This window comes from Saccopteryx leptura, chromosome 8 (assembly GCF_036850995.1).
Source record: "Saccopteryx leptura isolate mSacLep1 chromosome 8, mSacLep1_pri_phased_curated, whole genome shotgun sequence".
Lineage (NCBI taxonomy): Eukaryota > Metazoa > Chordata > Mammalia > Chiroptera > Emballonuridae > Saccopteryx > Saccopteryx leptura.
In genome coordinates, this window is record NC_089510.1 from 48,764,491 (window position 1) to 48,786,599 (window position 22,109).

The 22,109-nt window shown below is 42.9% G+C and overlaps 1 protein-coding gene across 1 annotated transcript in view; it reads left to right on the top strand.

Annotated features, from left to right (window-relative positions):
* The window catches only part of ARHGAP31 (Rho GTPase activating protein 31), a 117,986-nt gene that overhangs the window by 82,284 nt on the left and 13,593 nt on the right, over positions 1-22,109 (top strand). The window contains exons 6-9 of the mRNA XM_066347772.1: positions 202-344; positions 13,245-13,443; positions 15,910-16,034; positions 21,880-21,942. Coding sequence (XP_066203869.1) covers positions 202-344; positions 13,245-13,443; positions 15,910-16,034; positions 21,880-21,942 — 530 coding nt within the window. The remainder of the gene's footprint in view (positions 1-201; positions 345-13,244; positions 13,444-15,909; positions 16,035-21,879; positions 21,943-22,109) is intronic.

Here is a 22,109-nt window from a genome sequence, read left to right on the forward strand (position 1 = left end):
GTAATTGCTTTAAATTTGTTCAGCGTGTTGGGCTTCACAGCTTTTGGAAAGTCTCTTTAATTGGTCTGAATAGTTAAAATATTCTACAGATTAACAAACTGTCTACATTGAAGAGATGGGGCTGTACGAAAGGCCTGCTGGCTCCGCCTTGCTGCTCTAGGGCTGACTCACTGAACTGAATGTGTTTCTTCCATGATTTAGGTCCAAAGAAATCGAAGCCACTGGTTGCAATGGAGATGCAGCCTTCCTTGCTGTCCGGGTCCAGCAGGTGGTGATTGAGTTCATACTGAATCATGTGGATCAAATCTTTAACAATGGCGCACCCAGATCTCTAGAGAACGATGGTAATGGCTCCTTCTGACATACATCTCACCAGCCCATCCTCCTTTCTAGCCTTAGTCACAGGGACCAAGAATAAGTGAAGGTGGCCTTGGTTCTAACTCTGTTGTTGGTACTGTGTATGTGCTGATTACTGTGTGTGTGTCAGTGTCTGGAGATCATGCACATATACATCTGTATGTGTGCAGCAAAGGTGTGGTGTGTTTTCAGGTGGTTGTAGCATGTTTCTGATTGGTTGCATACTTGGACTGCTCTGTAAATGTGGCATAGTAAACTGTAATAATAATCTATTGGTTTTAGTATGTTCTTAAACTCTTTGAGTTATTAACTAGAGGCACTGGTAGCATCCTTCTCTTCAACAATCTCATTTTTACTTTCAGTATAATATATTTCAGAAGACCCTTATGCCTTCATCTGAAAGTCTTAAGTGAATGAGTTAAGTGTCAGTATGTTCATACTCTCGTGTATATTTAGAATGCATTTTCTTCCCAAGCATTTCTTGAATGCTTACTTTGTTCTGCCCTATACCTGGCACTATGTGTACAGAAATGATTGCTTGTTTAGAGGTATGTGTATGTAGAGACTAGTTAGCATACAGTGAATGATGAGAAACATATAGATATTCCAGGCTGGGTATTATGTGATGCAAAATATTATACCTGAGTTCTATAACTCTTATAAGGGCACAGTGAACCCTAGGAATGAATGGGGTATTGTTCGGTTCATTCATGTGAGCCCAATTTGTAAAAACCAGAAATCCAGTTGATCAAGAAGCCTGGGAGAAGATGGTGGCAGGGTAGGTAGAAGTTACACTCACCTCCTCCCAAGCCTGAACTGGAATTAAAACTAAATTATAGAACAGTCAACCTGAATAACTGAAGACTAACTGAACAGAAGTCTTAAAACCAAGGATTTATAGAAGAAGACACATCAAGACTGGTAGGAAGGGTGGAGATGCAAAAAGGGCTGCCCTGTACCCGTTTGTGGCGGCTCCAGAATCTGGAGGGATATCTCAGCTGCAGAGGTCCCCCTGAGGAACATGGGTCTTATCCCCATGCTGGGATACCCAGCCCAGAGCAATAGAGCTGGGAAGAGGTGCCTATATAACATCTGGCTATAAAAATCAGTGGGGCTTAGCTCTGCCAGGGAGAGACAAGAGTCTGCTAGAGTCCCAGGTGCCATATTAAAGGGCTAGCTCACAAAATCTTGTTTGTTGCTACTCACCCAGGGCTCCATCAGAGGAAGGATAGCGCAGAGCAGACTAGAAGCTTGTGAGGACAGACTGGGTTGTGTGACTCTGGGAAGAGAGCTGAAGGAACAGCCCCAAGGGTCCCTGTGCTGAGTTCCTTTCCTGCACTGCCTACAGACACCATCTTTCCTGGGCTGATCACTCCCCCCTGAACTACACTGGAGTAAGGGAACTGCACAAGCCCCACCCTCTCAACCACTGTCGCCCTGCACAGCCACGTTCACGACCTGCTGAGGAGTCTGCTGCCTGAGTCTGTGGTGCAGACTTTCTTGACAGGATCTTGAGGGTGGACTCAAAAAATCAGAGCTCTCAGACAGAGACAATTTCCCTTTCCCCACGCACAGCAGGCCAAAGCACCAGCACACAGCAGTGCCCTGCTCCCTAGGACCACAGCAGCCTGCCCCCTGCAGGCCAGAGTAACTGTGCCTTGCTGAGCTTGCACTCTGCAATACTGTCAGTAGGCTGTGGCCAGCATGGTCCTCTGCTACAGAAGGCTCTCCAGTAAGTCTGGCAGAATCTGGGAAGAACTGAGCTGTGTGGCCGTTGGCCAGGGCCACTGTTCCCTCACACACCAGACCAGCACCGGCATTCCTGTAGGGAATGTTCCCTCCCTTCACAAGCCAAATCTTGTCTGTTTGGGCCTGATCAGCACTGCTGGTTTCACCCCGATAAATCTCTGAGACCCGATCCCAACACAAAGGTCCACAGGCACCTGGAAGGTAGTGGTCAACCTTGGTGTACCCTGACACTGTTGCTGAGTGGCCTCCAACACAGTACTGGTGCCAAGTTTGAATCTGTATCAGTCTCGTGAACACCATTTACCCCTTCCTGGTGACTCACTGAGAGCCCCTCATGCAACACGCATACTGTCAGAGGCTGACCTGCTCCTGGGCTCAGTGCTGGTGGAAACTGGCCTTGGTGCACAACTGGGCGCCTCCTATGCACATCCAGGCCCAGCAGATGCAGCCATAAACTGTGTGTCGTTTTGTAGCTCCAAACAAGTAGCCCAGGGACCATCAGTGGCGGCACTGAATCAACCAGCACCGGATCCCCTCCTTAGGGGTCCCACAACCAACGCACCCCGTGGTTCAGACCAAATCAGAATATAACCAAATTAGTTCCACAAGTGACACACACACAAAGGGAAATCTTGTTGGGGCAAATTCATCTTTATCACACAGCAGCTCATACAGTGCAGTCAGGGTAGATACTCATAGCCAGCTGGTGGGGGCCCCCACCCACAAATAAGCCAACAGCAATCAAAACTCAACTATAATAGGAGGGCTCTGGCAATCAAAGAGACAGTGTCTCTGAGCCCCACAAGACACCCAATACCATACCAAGGCATAACAGATCTACCTAGTACATAGAAATAAATACAGAGAGGTAGCCAAAATGGGGAGACAAAGAAACATGACCCAAATGAAAGAACAGAAGAAATCTCCAGAAAAAAGGCCTAAATAAAATGGAGGCAAATAAGCTACCAGATTCAGAGTTCAAAACAACAGCTATAAGAGTGCTCATGGAACTTAGAACTTTAACAAAGAGATACCAAGCACAAAAAACTACATAGAAGCCTGACCAGGAGGTGATGCAGTGGATAGATTGTTGGCCTGGGACACCAAGGCCCCGGGTTTGAAAGCCCAAGGTCACTGGCTTGAGCAAAGGCTCACCTGGCTTGAACTCAGACTCACCAGCTTGAGTACAGGGCCACCAGCTTGAATGTGGGGTCATAAACATGACCACATGGTCACTGGCTTGAGCCCAAGGTCTCTAGCTTGAGCAAGGGGTCACTGGCTCAGCTGAAGCCACCTGGTCAAGGCACATATTAGAAAGCAATCAATGAACAACTAAGGTGCCACAATGAAGAATTGATGCTTCTCATCTCTCTCCCATCCTGGCTGTCTGTCTTTCTCTCTTGCTAAAATAAATAAATTAATTAAATTAAATTGAAGGAGAAATAAAGAACTTCCCAGACAAGAAAAAGTTAAAAGAGTCCATTACCACCAAACCTGTATTACAAGAAATGTTAAAAGGTTTTCTTTAAGAAGGAAGAAAGAAAAGAGGCACATAGTTATAAAGAATAAAATGACAATAAATATGTACCTATCAATAATCACCTTAAATGTAAATGGCTTAAATGCTCCAATCAAAAGATTTGGGTTAGCTGAATGGATAAGAAAACAAAATCCATATATATGCTGTCTGCAAATGACCCACCTTAGAATGAAATGTACACATATACTAAAAGTAAAAAGATGGAAAAAGATATTCATACGAATGCAAATGAATAAAAAGCTGAGATAGCAATACTTCTATCTGACAAAATAGACTTTAAATCAAAAGCTATATAACAAAAGATAAAGACATTACATAATGATAGAAGGATCAATCCAATACGAGGTTATAACCCTTGTAAACACTTATGCATCCAGCATAGCAATACCTAAATATATAAAGCAAATCTTGATGGACATGAAGGGAAAGATCAACAGTAATACAATCATAGTAGGGTATTTTAACACCCCATTGACATCAATGGATAAATCTTCCAGACAGAAAATCAACAAGGAAATAGCAACCTTAAATGACACAGTAGGCCAGATAGATTTAATTAATATTTTTAGAGCATTTCCCCCAAAACAGCAGAATATACAGACTTTTCAAGTACACATGTTACGAAACAACAAATGGATTAACAATGAGATCAAGGAAGGAGTCAAAAGTTACCTTGAGACAAACAAAATGAAGATACAACTTAAAATCTGTGGAACACAGCAAAAGCAGTCCTAACACTGAAATTCATAGCAATACTGATTTACTACAAGAAGGAAGAAAAATCTCAAACAACCTAACCTTACACCTAAAGGAACTAGAAAAAGAACAATAAACAAAGTCCCAAGTGAATAGAAGAAAAGAAATAATAAAGATCAAACAGAAATAAATGACACAGAGACTTAAAAAAACAATACAAAAGATCAATGAAACCGAGAGCTGGTTCTTTGAAAAAATAAACAAAATTGACAAATCTGAACCCAAAGAAATAAAATCAAAAACAAGAGGAGAAATAACAACTGACACCACAGAAATACAAAGAATTGTAAGAAAATATTACAAATACTATATGCCAACAAATTGGACATTCTGGATGAAATGGATAAATTCCTAGAAAGATAACAATCTTCCAAAGCTGAATCAAGAAAAATCAGAAAATCTGAACAGACCAATTACAACTAATAAAACTGGAGCAGATATAATGATAATAATAACCTCATAACAAACAAAAGTCCTGAACCAGATGGCTTCACCGGCTAATTTTACCAAACATTCAAAGAAGAATTAACACCTTTTCTTCTCAAACTATTCCAAATAATTACAAAAAGACGGAAGATTTCTAAGTTCTTTTTATGAATCCAGCAATATCCTAATTTCAAAACCAGGTAAAAACAGTACAAAGAGAGAAAACTGTAGGCCAATATCTCTAATGCAAATAGATAAAAAAAAATCCTCAACAAAATATTAGCAAACTAGATCCAACAATACATTAGAAAGATCATATACAATGATCAAGTGGGATTTAGTCCTGGGATGCAAGGTTGATACAGTGTCCACAAATCAATGTGATATACCACATAAACAAAATGAAAGATAAAAATTGCATGATCATATTAGTAGATGCAGAAAAAGCAAAGTGAGAACAGAGGGAACAGACCTCAATGTAACACAGACCGTATATGACAAATCCACAGTCAACATAATACACAGTGAGCAAAAACTGCAAGTGCGCCTGACCAGGCGATGGCGCAGTGGATAGAGCATCAGACTGGGATGCGGTGGACTCAGGTTCGAGACCCTGAGGTCACCAGCTTGAGCGCGGGTTCATCTGGTTTGAGCAAAGCTCACCAGCTTGGACCCATGGTCTCTGGTTAGAACAAGGGGTTACTCGTTCTGCTGAAGGCCCACGGTCAAGGCACATATGAGAAAGCAATCAATGAACAACTAAGGTGTCACAACGAAAAACTGATGATTGATGCTTCTCATCTCTCTCTCCATTCCTGTCTGTCTGCCCCTATCTATCCCTCTCTCTGACTCTCTGTCTCTATAAAAAAAATAAAATAAAATAATAAAAAAAACCTGCAAGTGCTTCCTGTAAGATCAGAAAAAAGACAAGGATGTCCACTTCCACCACTTTTATTCAACACAGTACTGGAGGTCCTAGCCACAGCAATCAGACAAAATGAAGAAATAAAAGGCATCCAAATTAGAAAGAAAGAAGTAAAATTTTCTACACAACAAAGGAAACCATTAACAAAACAAAGAATCTACTAAGTAAGAGAACATATTCAATAATGCCTCTAATAAAGGGTTAATATCTAAAATTTATAAAGAACTCATACTTCTCAATACTATAAAAACAAACAATACAATTTAAAAATGGGCAGAGATGAATGCAAGTACACAGGATTCTTGGAGGAATGCCTCCAAGAACCAGATGTCCTTTATGATTGATAAGCTCTGAGACTCTGACTCTTCTTGTGTCATTGTACATGAAAGAAACAATAGATGTGCAGGGTTGGGGATGAAATGGATGGGAGAAAAGGCTTGTGTAACTTTCTACTTCTATCTGCTAAGCTATGGCTTTTGGAACTCAATAAATATGCAATGGTGCAGTTTCTCGGGGCTGGATCCACCTAAGAGTTTCAGCCCTCTGCCCAGTTATTTGAATGAATGAATGAATGAATGAATGAATAGAAAAAAATGGGCAGAGGACCTGAATAGACACTTCTCCAAAGAGGACATACAGATGGCCAATAGATATATGAAAAGATGCTCAACATTAAAAACCACAATGAGATATCACCTCACACCTGTCAGAAAGTGTATCATCAATAAACCTACAAATGACAAGGGTTGGCAGGGATGTGAAGAAAAGGTAACCCTTGTGCACTGTTGGTGGGATTACAGAATGGTGCAGCCACTATGAAAAATAGTATGGAGTTTCTTCAAAAAATTAAGAATGTAACTGCCTTATGACTTAGTGATTCCAATTCTAGGGATTTATCCAATGAAACCCAAGACACTAATTCAAAAGCATATATGCACCTTTATGTTTACTGCAGTGTTATTTACAACAGCCAATATATGGAAGCAACCCAAGTGTCCATCAATAGACAAGTGGGTAAAATTTACATATTTACATATGGAACATTACAGATTTACAATGGAATATTACTTGGTCATAAAAAAGAATGAAATCTTACCATTTGCAACAGCATGGATGGATCTAGAGTATACTATGCTCAGTAAAATAATTCAGTCAGAGAAAGATACCATATGATTTTACTTACATGTAAAATATAAAGAACAACAACAAAAAAAAAACCCCAGACAAAATTAAAACAGACTCATAGACACAGAGAGAAAATTGGTGGTTGCCAGAGGGGTAGGGTTTGGGGAACCCGGTGAAAGAGATGAAGGGATTAAGAAGTACAAATTGGTAATTACAAACTAGTCTCAAGGATGTAAGTATGATACAGCATAGGGAATAGAGTCAGCAGTATTGTGATAACTAGGTATGGTGCCAGCGGGGGTACTGGAAATACCTTGGGGAACACTACGTCAAGTATATGATTGTCTGGCCCCTGGGATGTACACCTGAAACCTGTACAAAGTAAAATTTGGAAAAAAAATAAATAAAGGAAAAATATCTCATAAAAAAAAAGAAACCTGTTAACTACCATTTGTGTGATGGTGGTTTTCCACCATTAGTGCACATCAATACCACCTAGAAGGCTTGTTAAGACAGATTTCTGGGCCTCATCCCCAGAGTTTCTGATTCAGCATATCGGGAGTGCTGTTGGGAATCAAGTTTCCCAGTGCTGCCGCCGCCAGTGGTGTATGAGAACCATATTACAAATCATTTGTGTTAGCTAATCAAAGCAGTCTTCTCCAGTTTAACTCGTATATTTGGGAGGAAAAGAAGTATAAACATCAGCATAATCAATTGCAATTACTATTACGGTTTTTTTTGTTTGTTTTTTTTGTGTTTTTTTTTTTTCATTTTTCTGAAGCTGGAAACAGGGAGAGACAGTCAGACAGACTCCCGCATGCGCCCCACCGGGATCCACCCGGCACGCCCACCAGGGGAGACGCTCTGCCCACCAGGGGGCGATGCTCTGCCCATCCTGGGCGTCCCCAGCGCCCGGGCCATCTTTGCTTCAATGGAGCCTTGGCTGCGGGAGGGGAAGAGAGAGACAGAGAGGAAAGCGCGGCGGAGGGGTGGAGAAGCAAATTCTCCTGTGTGCCCTGGCCGGGAATCGAACCCGGGTCCTCCACACGCTAGGCCGACGCTCTACCACTGAGCCAACCGGCCAGGGCACCATTACGTTTTGATTCCTGGTATAATTGTTCCCACCTGACCCTGTCCGCTAGGTGGTTTATGACCCTTCTTTAAAATAATTTTTTTTATTTATATAAAATTCATACACTGTAAAGTTTACCATTTAAAAAAATAATTTTAGAGTATAAAATTCGGTGGGTTTTATTGTATGTATTCAGAGAATTGGGCAACTGTCACCACTCTCTGATTTCAGAACGTGCCCCTCCCCCCATAAGGAAATCCCATGCCCATTGGACAGTCATTCCACCTTTTCCCCTCCTCCCAGACTTAGGCAATCACTAACTTACTTTCCGCTTCTATTGATTTACCTCTTCTGGACCTTTCATGTAAATATTATATAATAGAATCATACAATACATGGTCTTTTGTGACTGACTTCTTTCACTTATTCTGTTCTCAAGGTTAATCCATATTGTCATATGTATCAGTATTTCATTTCTTTATATGGTGGAATAATATTTTTTGAAAGAACATGCCACATATTTTGTTTTTGTTTATCCATTCATCAGTTGGTGGATATATGGGTTGTTTGTTTTCTTTTCTTTTTTTTTAAGTTTTTATGAGTATTAATGCTGTATGAACATTCATTCACAATTTTTTTGTGTGTGACAGAGACAGAGAGAGAGATAGAGAGAGGGACAGATAGGGACAGACAGACAGGAAGGGAGACAGATGAGAACTATCAATTTTTCGTTGCTGCTCCTTAGTTGTTCATTGATTGCTTTTTCATATGTGCCTTGGTGGGGGGTCGGGGACTACAGCTGAATGAGTGAGCCCTTGTTCAAGCAGCGACCTTGGGTTTCAAGCCAGTGACCTTTGGGCTCAAGCCAGACATGGAGTCATGTCTATGATCCCACGCTTAAGCCAAAGACCCCATGCTCAAGCCGGATGAGCCCACACTCAAGCTGGTGACCTTGGGGTTTTGAACCTGGGTCCTCTGCATCCCAGTCTATCGCTCTATCCACTGTGCCACCACCTGGTCAGGCCATTCACAAATTTTTATGTGAACGTATGTTTTCAATTCTTTTGGGTTATATACCTAGGAGTGGCTGACATTTCTTCATCTTTAATAATACATTATAGATGTATTATTTATTGCAAGCTATATAAATCCTTTTTGAAAGTAAATAAGAAGTAATATTCATTCATTCATTAATCTTTTTGAGTCAACTAATAATTTATTGTGGACTTAATCTCTGCCAAGAACTATTGCAAGCACTCCACATATATCATCTCACTGAGTTATCACAACAATTATATAGTTATCAATCTTATTTTATATGTGAAGAACGGGGAGCCAGAAAAGTTTAGTAATCTCTAAAGCCACAGGCTAGTAACTGGTGGGACTGACCATTGAACCTAAGATCTTCCAGCCATACTCGTTTTCTGACCCTAGGCTGCCTCTGTGAAGAAAAAAGAGGAAAACAGATAATAAACAACTGTGGTTTATTTATTACTGGGTTTGGGGCAATATTCTTCTAGACAACAAACCCATGACTGTTAGTGTTCAGGGTGTTTCTAATGCTAACTTGGAAATGCCTGTTCTTTATGTGACCATTGCCTTAATCATCTTTTGTCCTGCATATTGAAATCCAATTTACTCTTGACCCTTTAACTCTTGATTACCTCCAGTACTTATTATTCAATGCATTTAATTTAAATGTTCTTGTTATGAATTTGCGTTGTGTTTGGTAAGGTAATATATTTAATGTTTACACAAAATAGAATAAGTCATATCTTCTGAAATTTAGATTTGGAGATAAGATTCTATTTTAAACTGGAAATATTATAGAAGGCATAGAATCTAATACCTTTAATTGATAAATGAGAGCAGGGAGACCAGACAGATTGTAATATATTCAAGAAGCATTAAAACATAAGTATATATGTATTGAGCACCTCCTATGTGCCAGGCACTGTTCTAGACACTGAGGATGGTGTTACACAAACAGCGAAGATGCTGCCCTTCATGGAGCTGTGGTCTGGTTGGGAAGACAGGCAATAAATAAGTTTACAAACAAATACATTATCACTTCAAAGACCATAGATGCCATGAGGAACAGACATAAGGGTAATGGAATGGTCGTGACTTGAGGGTGTTATTTGGGTACAGAGTGGTTGTGGTTTCCGAGGAAGTGATTTTTGAACTGAAACCTGAATGACTAAAGGAACCAGTCACGTGAGGATCTGGGGAGTGAATGTTTCAAACACAGACAGCAGGGAGTGTAAAAGCTCTGAGGCGGGAAGGAGCTCTAGTGTTGCAGAAAGTCAGCCAGTAAGGCTAAAGCCAATGTGGTCTCCAAAGTGGGATGCTCCACCCTCTGGGGCACCAGAGACCGAAGTACTGAAGTACAGGTATTAGAAGAAACTATTACAATTTCTTTTCTCACTTATTTTTATTGTATACTTTGTCAGTTCTATGATTTTGTGTGTTTTCTATTATATATCATACTAATGCAGTGATAAATATGTATAATTTACAAATACATGCATATATATAATGGAGTATATATTCAAAAATTTATTGTGAATCTGTGTAGACCACTGGGTGGGTGGACAAAGAGGAAAGCAGAAGCAGATGGAGGTCCTATAGGTCATGCTAAGTTTGGTTTGTTCTCAGTGCCATGGAAGCATGGGAGGACTTTGAGCCGGGAGCGCAGGGTCTGAGCGCTCTGGCTGCTTTGTGAAGGGAAGACTGAAAGGCAACAGGCTGGAAGCAGGGACACCAGTTAAGGAGCTATGGCAGAAAGCAGGTGGGAAATCGTAGTGGCGTGGACTAGCATGTTATCAGGAATAGAGGAAGGTGGCTGGATTCAGGATACACTTCAGAGGTTGAGTTACAAGGCTTGATTAGAGGCTGGATGTGGGAGAAGGAGGTGCATCAAAGGAAGAAATGAATGAAAAATAACTACTACAGGTTTTGGTCTACACAGCGGGGGCTCCATGGTCATTTACCAATTTGGAGAAGATGGGAGGAGGTACTTAGTGATCTAGAGGTGAGGAGTAGAAATCTCAAACTCTGTTATGAAATGTAGAGTTAGAGATGCCTATTAAACATTAAGCAGAGATGATGAGTAGGCCATAGGATACTGGAGCCTAGAAATAGGGGAGAGGTCGGTGCTAAACTCAGGTCTCCTGACCCTGCTGTGTATGTTCATCTACTGTTCCGGTTAACTTAATTTGAAAACAAAATTGATTGATTGATTTTAGCAAGAGAGGGAGAGAAAGAGAGACAGGGGAAGCAGATGGAGGTCCTATAGGTCATGCTAAGAGTTTGGTTTGTTCTCCGTGCCACGGAAGCATGGGAGGACTCTGAGCCAGGAGCTCAGGATCTGAGCATTCTGGCTGCTTTGTGAAGGGAGACAGAGACAGGAACATCGATCTGCTCCTGTATGTGGCCAGACCAGGATCAAACCGGCAACCTCTGCACTTCGGGACGATGCTTTAACCAACCGAGCTATCTGGCTAGGGCTGATTTAATTTTTTAAGTAAATAAATACTTTAGTAACAAATAAATATCTAGCATCTACAAACAAACATTAAGAGTAAATTAAAATGGCCTGACCAGGCGGTGGCGCAGTGGATAGAGCGTCGGACTGGGATGCGGAAGACCCAGGTTCGAGACCCCGAGGTGGCCAGCTTGAGCTTGGGCTCATCTGGTTTGAGCAAAAATTCACCAGCTCGGGCCCAAGGTCCTTGGCTCAAGCAAGGGGTTACTCGGTCTGCTGAAGGCCCGTGGTCAAGGCACATAGGAGAAAGCAATCAATGAACAACTAAGGTATCACAATGTGCAATGAAAAACTAATGATTGATGCTTCTCATCTCTCTGTTCCTGTCTGTCCCTGTCTATCCCTCACTCTGACTCTTTCTCTGTCTCTGTAAAAAAAAAAAAAGAGTAAATTAAAATGAAATATTTTAACCTCCTTTTGATTAAGTAAGAAAACTGAGTTAAAGTCAGAAACATTACTGACAAGGTTTTAGGATCACAGATTACTTACCTGACTGAATGACTGCCATGCTGCCCTCCCTGGAAACACCACAGTGTCACGTTCTGTCTCTATTTTCTACCAGGTCCTTTTTCAGTGGTTTTATTTCCCTCTAGCCGGAGAGGGTCATGTTCTGCAAAGAGAAATAGTATTGTCAAGGTGCTTCCTGAAAATCAGGCGAGTCCTATACAAAAAACAATTTCTTAGTCTCAGTTGGTCCAAGCTGCCTTTGAATCTTTTTACATCTTTGAAAGTTACAGAAAATTGGCAAGGTTGCCAAGAGACTAAATAGAGGCAAACTTAGACCTCTTCTTTTTTTTTATTTAGATTAAGGTTTCTCAGTCTCAGCACTCTTGACATTTAGCGCTGCATAGTTCTTCTTGTGGGGCACCGTCCTGTGCACCAGAGGCTCTTTAACAGCACCCTTGGCCTCCACCCACAAGTGCCAGTAACACTCCCACATGTACTTGTGACAACCAAAAATGTCTCCCACCATTGCCAAATAGCCCTGTCCAGAGGGAGCGGGTGCAAAATTGCCCCAAGTTAAGAACTTCTGACTTTGAGAAAAGAGAAAACCTTGGAGTCCACTGATCTGTAACCAGTTCTATGTATTTCTTAAAAAAATAAAATAAAATAAATATATATCTATATATATAAATACACACACACACGGAAAGGATTAACTTGCAAATACTAGAAGATGACTGGGTAGTGAGTAAATAGCCTTCTATCTTTTAGAGACTAGTATAGGCTGTCAACTTTTTTTTTTTCCTGCAGAGAGATAAGCCTGGGCGAACTAGGGAAAGTGCAGGCTCCAACCTTAATGGCCTTTGAGCCACTGTTTTTTAGTTGCAGAGAGAAGAGGCAATCTCCTGCCTTACGCTGGCTGAGTGAGGCTACCTCCCACATGGCCAAAGCACTAAGCAGTTTCTAGGGTTAAAGACCCATTTATTAAAAAAACAAAAAACATTCTTGTTACTCTGGCCCACAGTAAGTGCTCAGTACATGTTTGTCATGTGAATGAATGAATGAATGAATGGTTCCTCTTTGAAAAACACAGTTAGTGCCGTTTACCTCCTGAAGGGCCTGCCTGCCCTCTGGCTCATCTGGCCAGGTGGGTTGTCAGTTTCCTGTATGCAGACTCTGCCCCAGACCTCACCAGGCCTAAGAGGAGTCCCCTGTCAGGAGGGCAGGCAGGGAGGAGCTATGGACAGGGAATCTGGCTAGAGCAATGCCTAGTAGTCTGTGAACTCTTCTCTTCTCTGTCCAGAAAACCGGCCCATCATGAAGAGCCTGACCTTGCCAGCCCTCTCCCTGCCCATGAAGTTGGTGAGCCTGGAGGAAGCTCAGGCCCGGAGCTTGGCCACCAACCACGCTGCTCGGAAGGAGAGGAGGGAGAACAGCCTGCCTGAGATCGTCCCGCCCATGGGCACTCTCTTCCACACCGTCCTTGAGCTGCCAGACAACAAGTAAGTGGCATTCTGTGCAATTCTGGGAGATGATTGGGCGGAGGAAGACAGTTGAGGGAGAAATATAATCTCAGGGCCATGATGGCAGCAGGGGTGTAAAGAAACACTCCAGAAGAGAAAGGAGCTGACTCCACAACTCTCTCTTACCCAAGTTATCAAGACCCTGAAGTCCCACTAGAGGTCCCTCCCTAGTACCATGGTGGAGGTGGGGCTCACAGTTGTCAAGAGTCATGAATAAAATCCCTTACTCCTTACTTTGGACAAAACAGGTTTGACATTTTCAAAAGTAAGTTTGCTCAAAACAAAACAAAACAAAACAAAAAATCTTGACTCCGTCCACCCCCCCTTCACCTCCACAGAACATTACGAAAGGCATGGAGCTGAAGGGAGGCCAGGTGGGTAGCAGTGCCGCTCTAGACCCGGAGACTCGGCAGGAAGCACTGGAGACTCTCTCTCTGGCTTCCGGTCTTCTCTCTTACCTGCCAGCGCCCTCCCTCTCTTCCGAAAACACACCAAGCATATTTTTAGATCACTGCATATCTTCTTTCCTCATTTACCCCCCTTCCTTCCTCTGTAGCAGTCCTGGTCTCCATACATCCCTCTGCCCCCCTCGCCCTCATACTCACTGTGAAAAGGAGGCAGCACTTAAAACAGGAGTCTTAAATTCTAGGCAGCCAGTAGGTGGAGGGGCTGAAAGGCAATCTTTTTACTGGAGAATGTCGTCTTTGCTGTTTGGTCGATGTGAAAACAGACACCTCAGACCTCTTGCCATTGTCCTCTTGCCCCAAGAGGGCAAGACTGTTTCCCTTTGTGGAGGGGGAAGGAGCCCTCCCACATTGCACAACAACTGTAGGGGGCGCCAGGGTGCATGTTAGGGGAATGAAACACCTGAAACCCACCTGGCGAGAACCCCCTCCATTCCTGGAGTGTATAAACAGTGCTCTCTCAAGACCGTGCTCCATGCCTGACTGGCAGTGGTGCAGTGGATAAACTGTTGACCAAGAATACTGAGGTCACCAGTTTGAAACCCCGAGGTTACTGGCTCTGAGTATGGGCTCTTCAGCTTGAGTGTAGGGTTGCTGGCTTGAGCAGGGGATCACCCACACGACCCCAGAGTTTGCCAGCTTGAGCCCAAAGGTTGCCGCATAAAAAGCCCAAGGTCATTGGCTTGAGCAAGGGAAAGTTGGCTCGGCTTGAACCCGAAGTCCTATCCCCAGTCAAGGTGTGTTTGAGAAGCATTCAATGCACAACTAAAGTGAAAGCGACTACAGGTTGATGCCTCTCCTCCCTCTCTCTCCCTTCACGTATCTCTCTCATACAAAAAATAAATAAAAAATAGAAATCAATAAGTAAAAATTTTTAATTAAAACACTGAGCTCCACTGCTCCCCTTCACCCCCCTCCTCACTGCCACCACACTAAATCCCTGAAGGATAAGACTTCCCACCCACGGACTAGGAAGAAGTACCCCTTGAAAGGACCATCAGGTACACTTTCTATATGCCTTCAGCCACACACCTTAGGTACACCATAGCCCAGTTTATGCCACCCTGTCAAATCCACCCCAAGGCCAAGTGCTTGAGAAAAGCCAGGCCAGATCCAAAGAGACCGCCCAGCACTGCAGGTCTCTCTCTCTGATTGATGGGAAACACACGCTGGGCTTGAGATCTGGGCGCTCCATGAGAACCCTGCAGAGAAAAGGTTCCCTGTGGACCAACAAGTTGCAGATTTCATCCTGAAACTTGAAGAAGTCTGAGTGTCCCTCCAGGCATGAGGAGGGCAAGGCCTCTGTGGCGACCCCTGGTGGTGGCTCCTACCCCCCACCTTCTCCTGAAGCAGCCTGGTGCCAGGGACCAAGGAAAGGAGAGACACACTGACTACCCTGGGCATTTCTCTGCAGTGACCACTGACCATGGCCAGCAGCCTGCCACTCTCCCAGGCCAGACTCTTCCCATTGCTTTCTCAGACTCCTCCCTTGTAGTCCATGGAAGTCTTCACCAGCCCTTTTCTAACCTGTGGCTGTGACAGCAGTGTGGCCCACATTGCAGGGAGCATAACAGGACTGAGGTCCATGTTCTTCAGTGCTTACTTCTGTAAAAAATAGTTACCTTTGAAAGCCTATGACTGAAGTGCTTAGCAGAATTCCCCGAACTGTGGTTGCTGTGACCTCTGAGTCTCCCATCGGTCCTTGCTTCTGTTTGCCCCACCACTGTCTTTAATGGCATGCTTTTACCCCTGCCTCTGGGGAATGTGGTCCTTTATTCTGACTCATGAAAGCCTAGCTTGGTGATCTAGGGCATCCCCAGACAGGGTAAGAGTAAGGCTCAACTGGGATTTTACAGAGGAATTTTCTGAAATGTCAGAGCCATTCATAACCAGAACATCTTTGGGGTATTCCTTCTCAATTCAAAAGCCCCATTGAAATAGCTAGTTAACAAACTAACCCCTTCTGGCTTGGCTTTTTTAGAAGAAAGCTGTCCAGTAAATCTAAGAAGTGGAAATCAATATTTAACCTGGGACGCTCTGGATCAGACTCCAAATCAAAGCTGAGTAGAAACGGGAGTGTGTTTGTGAGAGGACAGAGGCTCTCAGGTAAGAATCAGCAACAGTTATGTCTATGAGATATATTTCCCCCTAATCCTGCTCTTTAAGTCTTTGGTTTGATCACATTAAACTCAATAGCCCTGAAAGAGAAAGGTAGAAATTAACTAGAGAGTCTTTCTGAGTTTTATTTTTTAGATAATTTTAGATTTATAAAAAAGTTGCAAAAATAGTACACAGAGAATCCATATACTCTTCACACTGATTCCCCAACTTTTTACATGCTATATAACTGCAATACAAAGATCAAAGCCAGACAATTCATATCAATATAATACCTTTAAATAAATTACAGAGTTTATTCATATTTGGCCAAATGACCCACTAATGTCCTTTTTCTGGTCCAGGATCCAGTCCAAGAATCCACACTGCATTTAGTATTCATGTCTCCTTAATCTCGTCCCAACCAGAAGAGTTTGTCAGTTAGAGATTATGAATGTTGTAGCTATCTCAGTGCCTAGTATCAGGAGGCAGATGATGTCATTATTTTTTATGGCTTGTGATGTTAACTTTGATCACTTGGTTAAAGTGCTGTCTACAAGGTTTTGTTTCTGTAAAGTTACTATTTTTTTTCCTTTGCAATTAATAAGTATGTTGTGGGAGATATTTTGAGACTGCACATAACCTGTTTCTCATCATACTTCCATCCATGAATTTTAGCATCCACCAAAGGATCTTGTCTACAACAGTTGTTACTGTGATGTTTGCCAAATGGTCATTTTCTGTTTTCATTATTCCTTCTATATTTATTAATGAACTCTACCATAAGGAAGATCTGTTACTTCTCCCCCAGTCATGATCATGATTTTTAACTAGAGATGGGAATTATATCTCAGTAGTTAATAGGAATTCATAAGACATGAATTGAGGGACCCACTATACAAAGGGCAGTACAACCACTCTAGGTAAATATTGTGTCAGAAAGGGAAGTCCAAAGGAATTTGCCATCATGACCTTTAGTGTTATGGATTGAAAGTATGATTTTTAAAAATGGGGACAATAGTTATAAAAACAAGCTGTAAAAGGTCAATGTACAAATGCAACGAGCAAATTTTGATTGAATCCTAGTTTGAAAAAAAAGGCTAAAAAGATCATTTGGGGATGAATACACTGAGTATTAGAATTATAAATTTTCATAGTTTGCTAATTGTTCTTAGAAGACATATGCAGAAGTTGAAGAATATAAGGATGAAGTGTCACAATATTGAAATTCACTTTTAAATGTTTCAGCAAAATATAGGCTTGTAGGTAAATACGGATAATAGAAAAAGATAAAGCAAATATATTGCAAAATGTCAGCCATTGATACAAACCAGATGGTAGATTTAAAGGTCAGTTTTCCTAAATGTTTGAAATTTTTCATAATAAAGATGGGGGGAATTAGTTCCTATAGGAAAAATAAGAGAATATTTTGAGTTTTCTCAATCCCAGTGATGATCGTATGCCAAGGATGATAAAGCACAGATGTTCGAACTCTTCGCTTTTGCCTGTAGGAGTAGTGAAGGATGTCACAGGGTAGAGCCGTTACAGTGATTCAGTTCGTAAATAATAGCAGGTCCACCTCAACTGGCTTAAGCAATGAAGAAATTTATAGGAACACCCAGGTGTAGGGAGGATTGGGGGGGGGGGGAGCTCTGTCTCTACCTCCATGTTTTCCCACACTGTGCCCTCCTCTGTGCATCAGTTTCATTCCCAGTCTGGCTTCCTTTGCTGTGACAAAGTGGCTGCAGTAGTTCTGGGCTTTACCTTTGATCATCACGACATAGAGAAGGAGAAAGAACATAATTTCTAGTCACTTGTTCTAAGCACAGACCCTTTTGTTCCAGAAGCACCCATCACACTCCTCCCATCTCAGTCATATTCACTAAACCACATGGTTCAACCCCTATGGCCAAGGGAGTGCCCTGTGCTGATTGGCTTGGGCCTGGGTTCCTGAACCAATCACTGGCGTGAGGGATGGGCTTCCGGTCAGGTGCGCAGAGGAAGGACAAGGGCCCTGTGAGAACGGGGAAGGGACATGGATCCTGGGTAGTCATCTGCAATATGCAGTATATGGGCAAGCGTGTCTCACAAACTGCCCTGGCAAGATAGTTCAGGTGAAGAGGGCAGGTCGCCACGGGTATGGTAGATCAGATACAAAACAGAAATAAGATTCTCAGAGGAGAATTTAAAGGGAGAAGTATCTGGCAAGAAACTCCTTATCTAATAGTAATAAGAGATTTGCTTAATTAAGCACATCAAAGAGAGAATTTCAGTTACAGAATCAGTGATCCAAAGAAAGAGGTTCACCAAGTAATAAAAAATCAAAAACAGTAAAACAAAACAACAAGCAAAAAATGAAACGAATGATTTGCCATGATCCTGACTCAGGTAAATGTCCACCCCCAAGTGGTTTCCGAAAGGAAGAAGTCCAAGGTGGATTACATGGGGTACATGCAAGAAATGCACAGCATGTTCCTGGCCGGGGCTTCTCAGAATGACTGCACCTTCAAATTGCCCACAGAGTGGTTCACGCCCACAGCCCTTTTGCCTAATGGGATCTGTGGTGAAGTCAATGTACTGGTCATTTTTAAAAAGCTCCCAGGTAATTCTGATATGCAGCCAGGGCTTAAAACTGCTAGATTAACATCTCATAAACAAGCTAATCAGAGATAGATCATCAAACTGGCTGAATTTTGATGGATAGGATGCAGGGTGAAATTAAAGAACCATCAGTTATAATAGGAGTGGCTCTCTGTGACCTTGACTATTGCCTGTGTGGCCACTTTTCTCCAGAAGAGTGTTGCTGGCATGGCAGTGGGGGAATTTATGATCGTAATCCACCAGTGTGGTCTCCATAAATGGCATATGGACTTGCTATTTGTTGGAATATAACTGTGAAAAAAGTGAATCAGTGGATTAATATATTTAAATACATTTTTAATCTTAAAAAGAAAACCTCCAGCCTAACCAGGCACCAGTGCAGTGGATAGAGCTTTGGCCTGGGACACAGAGGGACCAGGTTTGAAACCCTGAGGTCACTGGCTTGAGCGTGGGATCATAGACCTGATCCCATAGTCGCTGGCTTGAGCCCAAAGGTCACTGGCTTGTAGCCCAAGGTCGCTGGTTTGAGCCCAAGGTTGCTAGCTTGAGCAAAGGGTCACTTGCTCTACAATAGCCCCCTGGTCAAGGCACATATGAGAAAGCAATCAATGAACAACTAAGGAGCTGCAACGAGGAATTGATGCTTCTCATCTCTCTCCTTTCCTGTCTGTCTGTGCCTATCTGTCCCTCTCTCTGTCTCTCTCACAAAAGAAAAAAAAAAACTTTATATCTAAGAAAATTTTAAAAATTGATTCACCATGAATAGCACTGGGGATTTTTTTTGGTGGAGGGAAAGCAGGTAAAGGAGTGTTTACCCACATTTAGAGAATGAAACAAAAAGAAAAAAAAGAAAAGTGGGGGTGTTGACTGACTGAAGATGCATAAACTGGTACACTGGAAATTGTACATTATCAAACAGAAGGGTTCCAGGGAACCCTCCAGTGGACTTCTCTGAGCAGGAAAATCCCAGTGCAATGAGGAAAATCTAAGAGAAGGAACTCAAAGACCTAAAGACCACCAGAAAACTGGTGGATGCTTCTCCATGGGGCCAACGTCCCAGGAGGAAAAATATAATCTAAATATAGTCATGGGCCAAGGAGTCCTAAGTTGCTTAGTTACTATCCAGAAAAAGGGTCAAGGAATCCTTGGTGACAGTTCCTCAAAGCAGCTGCTGTGGCAACCAAGGCGGCAAGGAACTGCACCATTAAAGAGGGGCCAACGTGCAGGGTTAACACTGATGGTCCTACAGAGAGAACGATTGCTCGCCCTCCATGACGCTTGGGGTCATATGGTCACGGCCCCTAATGGCTGACTTGTGAAACCCAGTGGAGTCAAGAAGTGCAGCTTGAGGGAAACAGAGAAAAGCTCAGGGTCGCTGGCCAGGCAGTTTTAGGATAATAAATCAGTTTGTAAACTCGTGAAAACAGCAGATCTTCAAAGAATAAGAATTCTGGCTTCCTATTGGATATAAGGAGGTTGAAGGTCATCTTGCCATCACTGAGGGTTTGAGTGAAGTTGACCGTGTCCTCTGACAGCACAGTGGACCCCGGGCAGAGAGGCCCTGAGCCAGGGAAGGCTAATGCAGAGCCCCCAGAAGCAGCAGGGTTTGCAGCAAGGAGGAAAAAGGGGGAAACTTTTAAAGGGGGACACAGCCCAATTTGGGTTAAGGCCAACTCTGAGTGCTTCTTCTAGAACCATCTCCTGGCTTCCCTTTTGTTGCCGAACCCTGATCTATCCTAAATAACCACAACAATAATGATCAGGTTGCATAGCTCGGTGGGTTAGAGCAGTGGTCCCCAACCATTTTGGGGCCACGGACCGGTTTAATATCAAAAAATATTTTTACGGACCGGCCTTTAGGGTGGGACGGATAAATGTATCACGTGACCGAGACTAGCATCAAGAGTGAGTCTTAGACAGATGTAACAGAGGGAATCTGGTCATTTTTTAAAAATAAAACATTGTTCAGACTTAAATATAAATAAAATGGAAATAATGTAAGTTATTTATTCTTTCTCTGCGGACCGGTACCAAATGGCCCATGGACCAGTACCAGCCTGCGGCCCGGGGGTTGGGGACCACTGGGTTAGATCATTGTCCCAATTCACAGAGGTTGCCGGTTTAATCCCCAGTGAGGGCATGTACAGGAACAGATCAATGTTCCTGTCTCTCTCTTCCTTCCTCTCCCTTTAAAATCAATAAATTAACAACAAGAATAATAGTTACTTTGTATTAAGCGACTACCCTAGTCTAGGTTAATACAGCTTCCTTATTTTATATGCATTACTCATTTAATCCTCACAACAGCTCTATTTGTCCTCATTTTATGTGTGAGAAAACTGAGATTAGGAAAGGTAAGCTGCTTATCAGGAGTCACAGGCCCCAGAAGTGGCAGAGTTGAGACTTAAAGCCAGATCTGTCCGAATTCAGGTTACCTTAAAGCCACAAGTGCTGCAGCGCCTGCTCCACTTCCAAACTGCCCTCCTTCCCATCCTAGAAAACTTGGCCAAGAAGGAACTACCTTCCAGTTCATTCAGCTCCTGAGAAGACATGATAGTTCTGAAAGTGCCTAATCCTGCACCCGTAATAAGTCTTTACTTATTTAAGCCACACTCTTCCAAAAACCTGCTCGGATGGTTTACCACCGTCTGAGTCTCCCAGGCACGTAGTGGATGCTCAAAGAAAGGACTGTTCGGTTTGTATCTGCTCCAGGGTGAGGCTGGTGGGTGAGATCTCAAGGAGCAGAGCTGCACACGTAGGGGAGGTGACCGCTTCTCCGGGCCCTCTCCCAGCTGTACGGAATCCCTCGGTGCTGAGAGATGCGGCTGTAGCCGAGACTCCTGCTCGCTGCCCGGCCTGCCCGCTAGGAGGCGCTGCCCGGATCCTCATGGATTTTACCCCACAGATGAATCTTTGAATTCTTTTTGTACAATAACAATGGGCTCAGGACTCCTCATTTGCTAACAGCTCGTATTTAATAAAATTATAATGTATCTGTATCTGTAAAATGTTAATAAAACTGTGACCTACAGATGCCCTGTTTTATAAGGTCAGTCCCAATCAGAAAGTACGAACAGATATCTAGGGTGCAGTGTATGTGTGTGTGGGAAGGGGGGGTCCAAAGAGGAAAATGGTAAATACTTGAAAACCTTTGCTAAAGAAAGTTTTCTTTAGTGCTGATAGCCTGACCTATTGTTCTGAACGCTTCCTCTCAACTACGAATTCACAGGGCTGTTTTTCCTTTTGTCTTTAGTGGAAAAAGCTACTATCCGACCGGCTAAAAGCATGGACTCGCTGTGCTCAGTGCCTGTGGAAGGTGAGCTTGCACCGCTGTGCTTAGGACTGGGGTTCTGGCTGGGAGGCTGGGCTTGCCGCACCAGACTTGTCTTCTTAAGTTACGGGGCCTGCTTGTCTCGTCATGGTCATCATGCACGACCCCCCACTCCCAAACCTCTCCGTGGCCCTTTCTAAACTCAAGGGGTT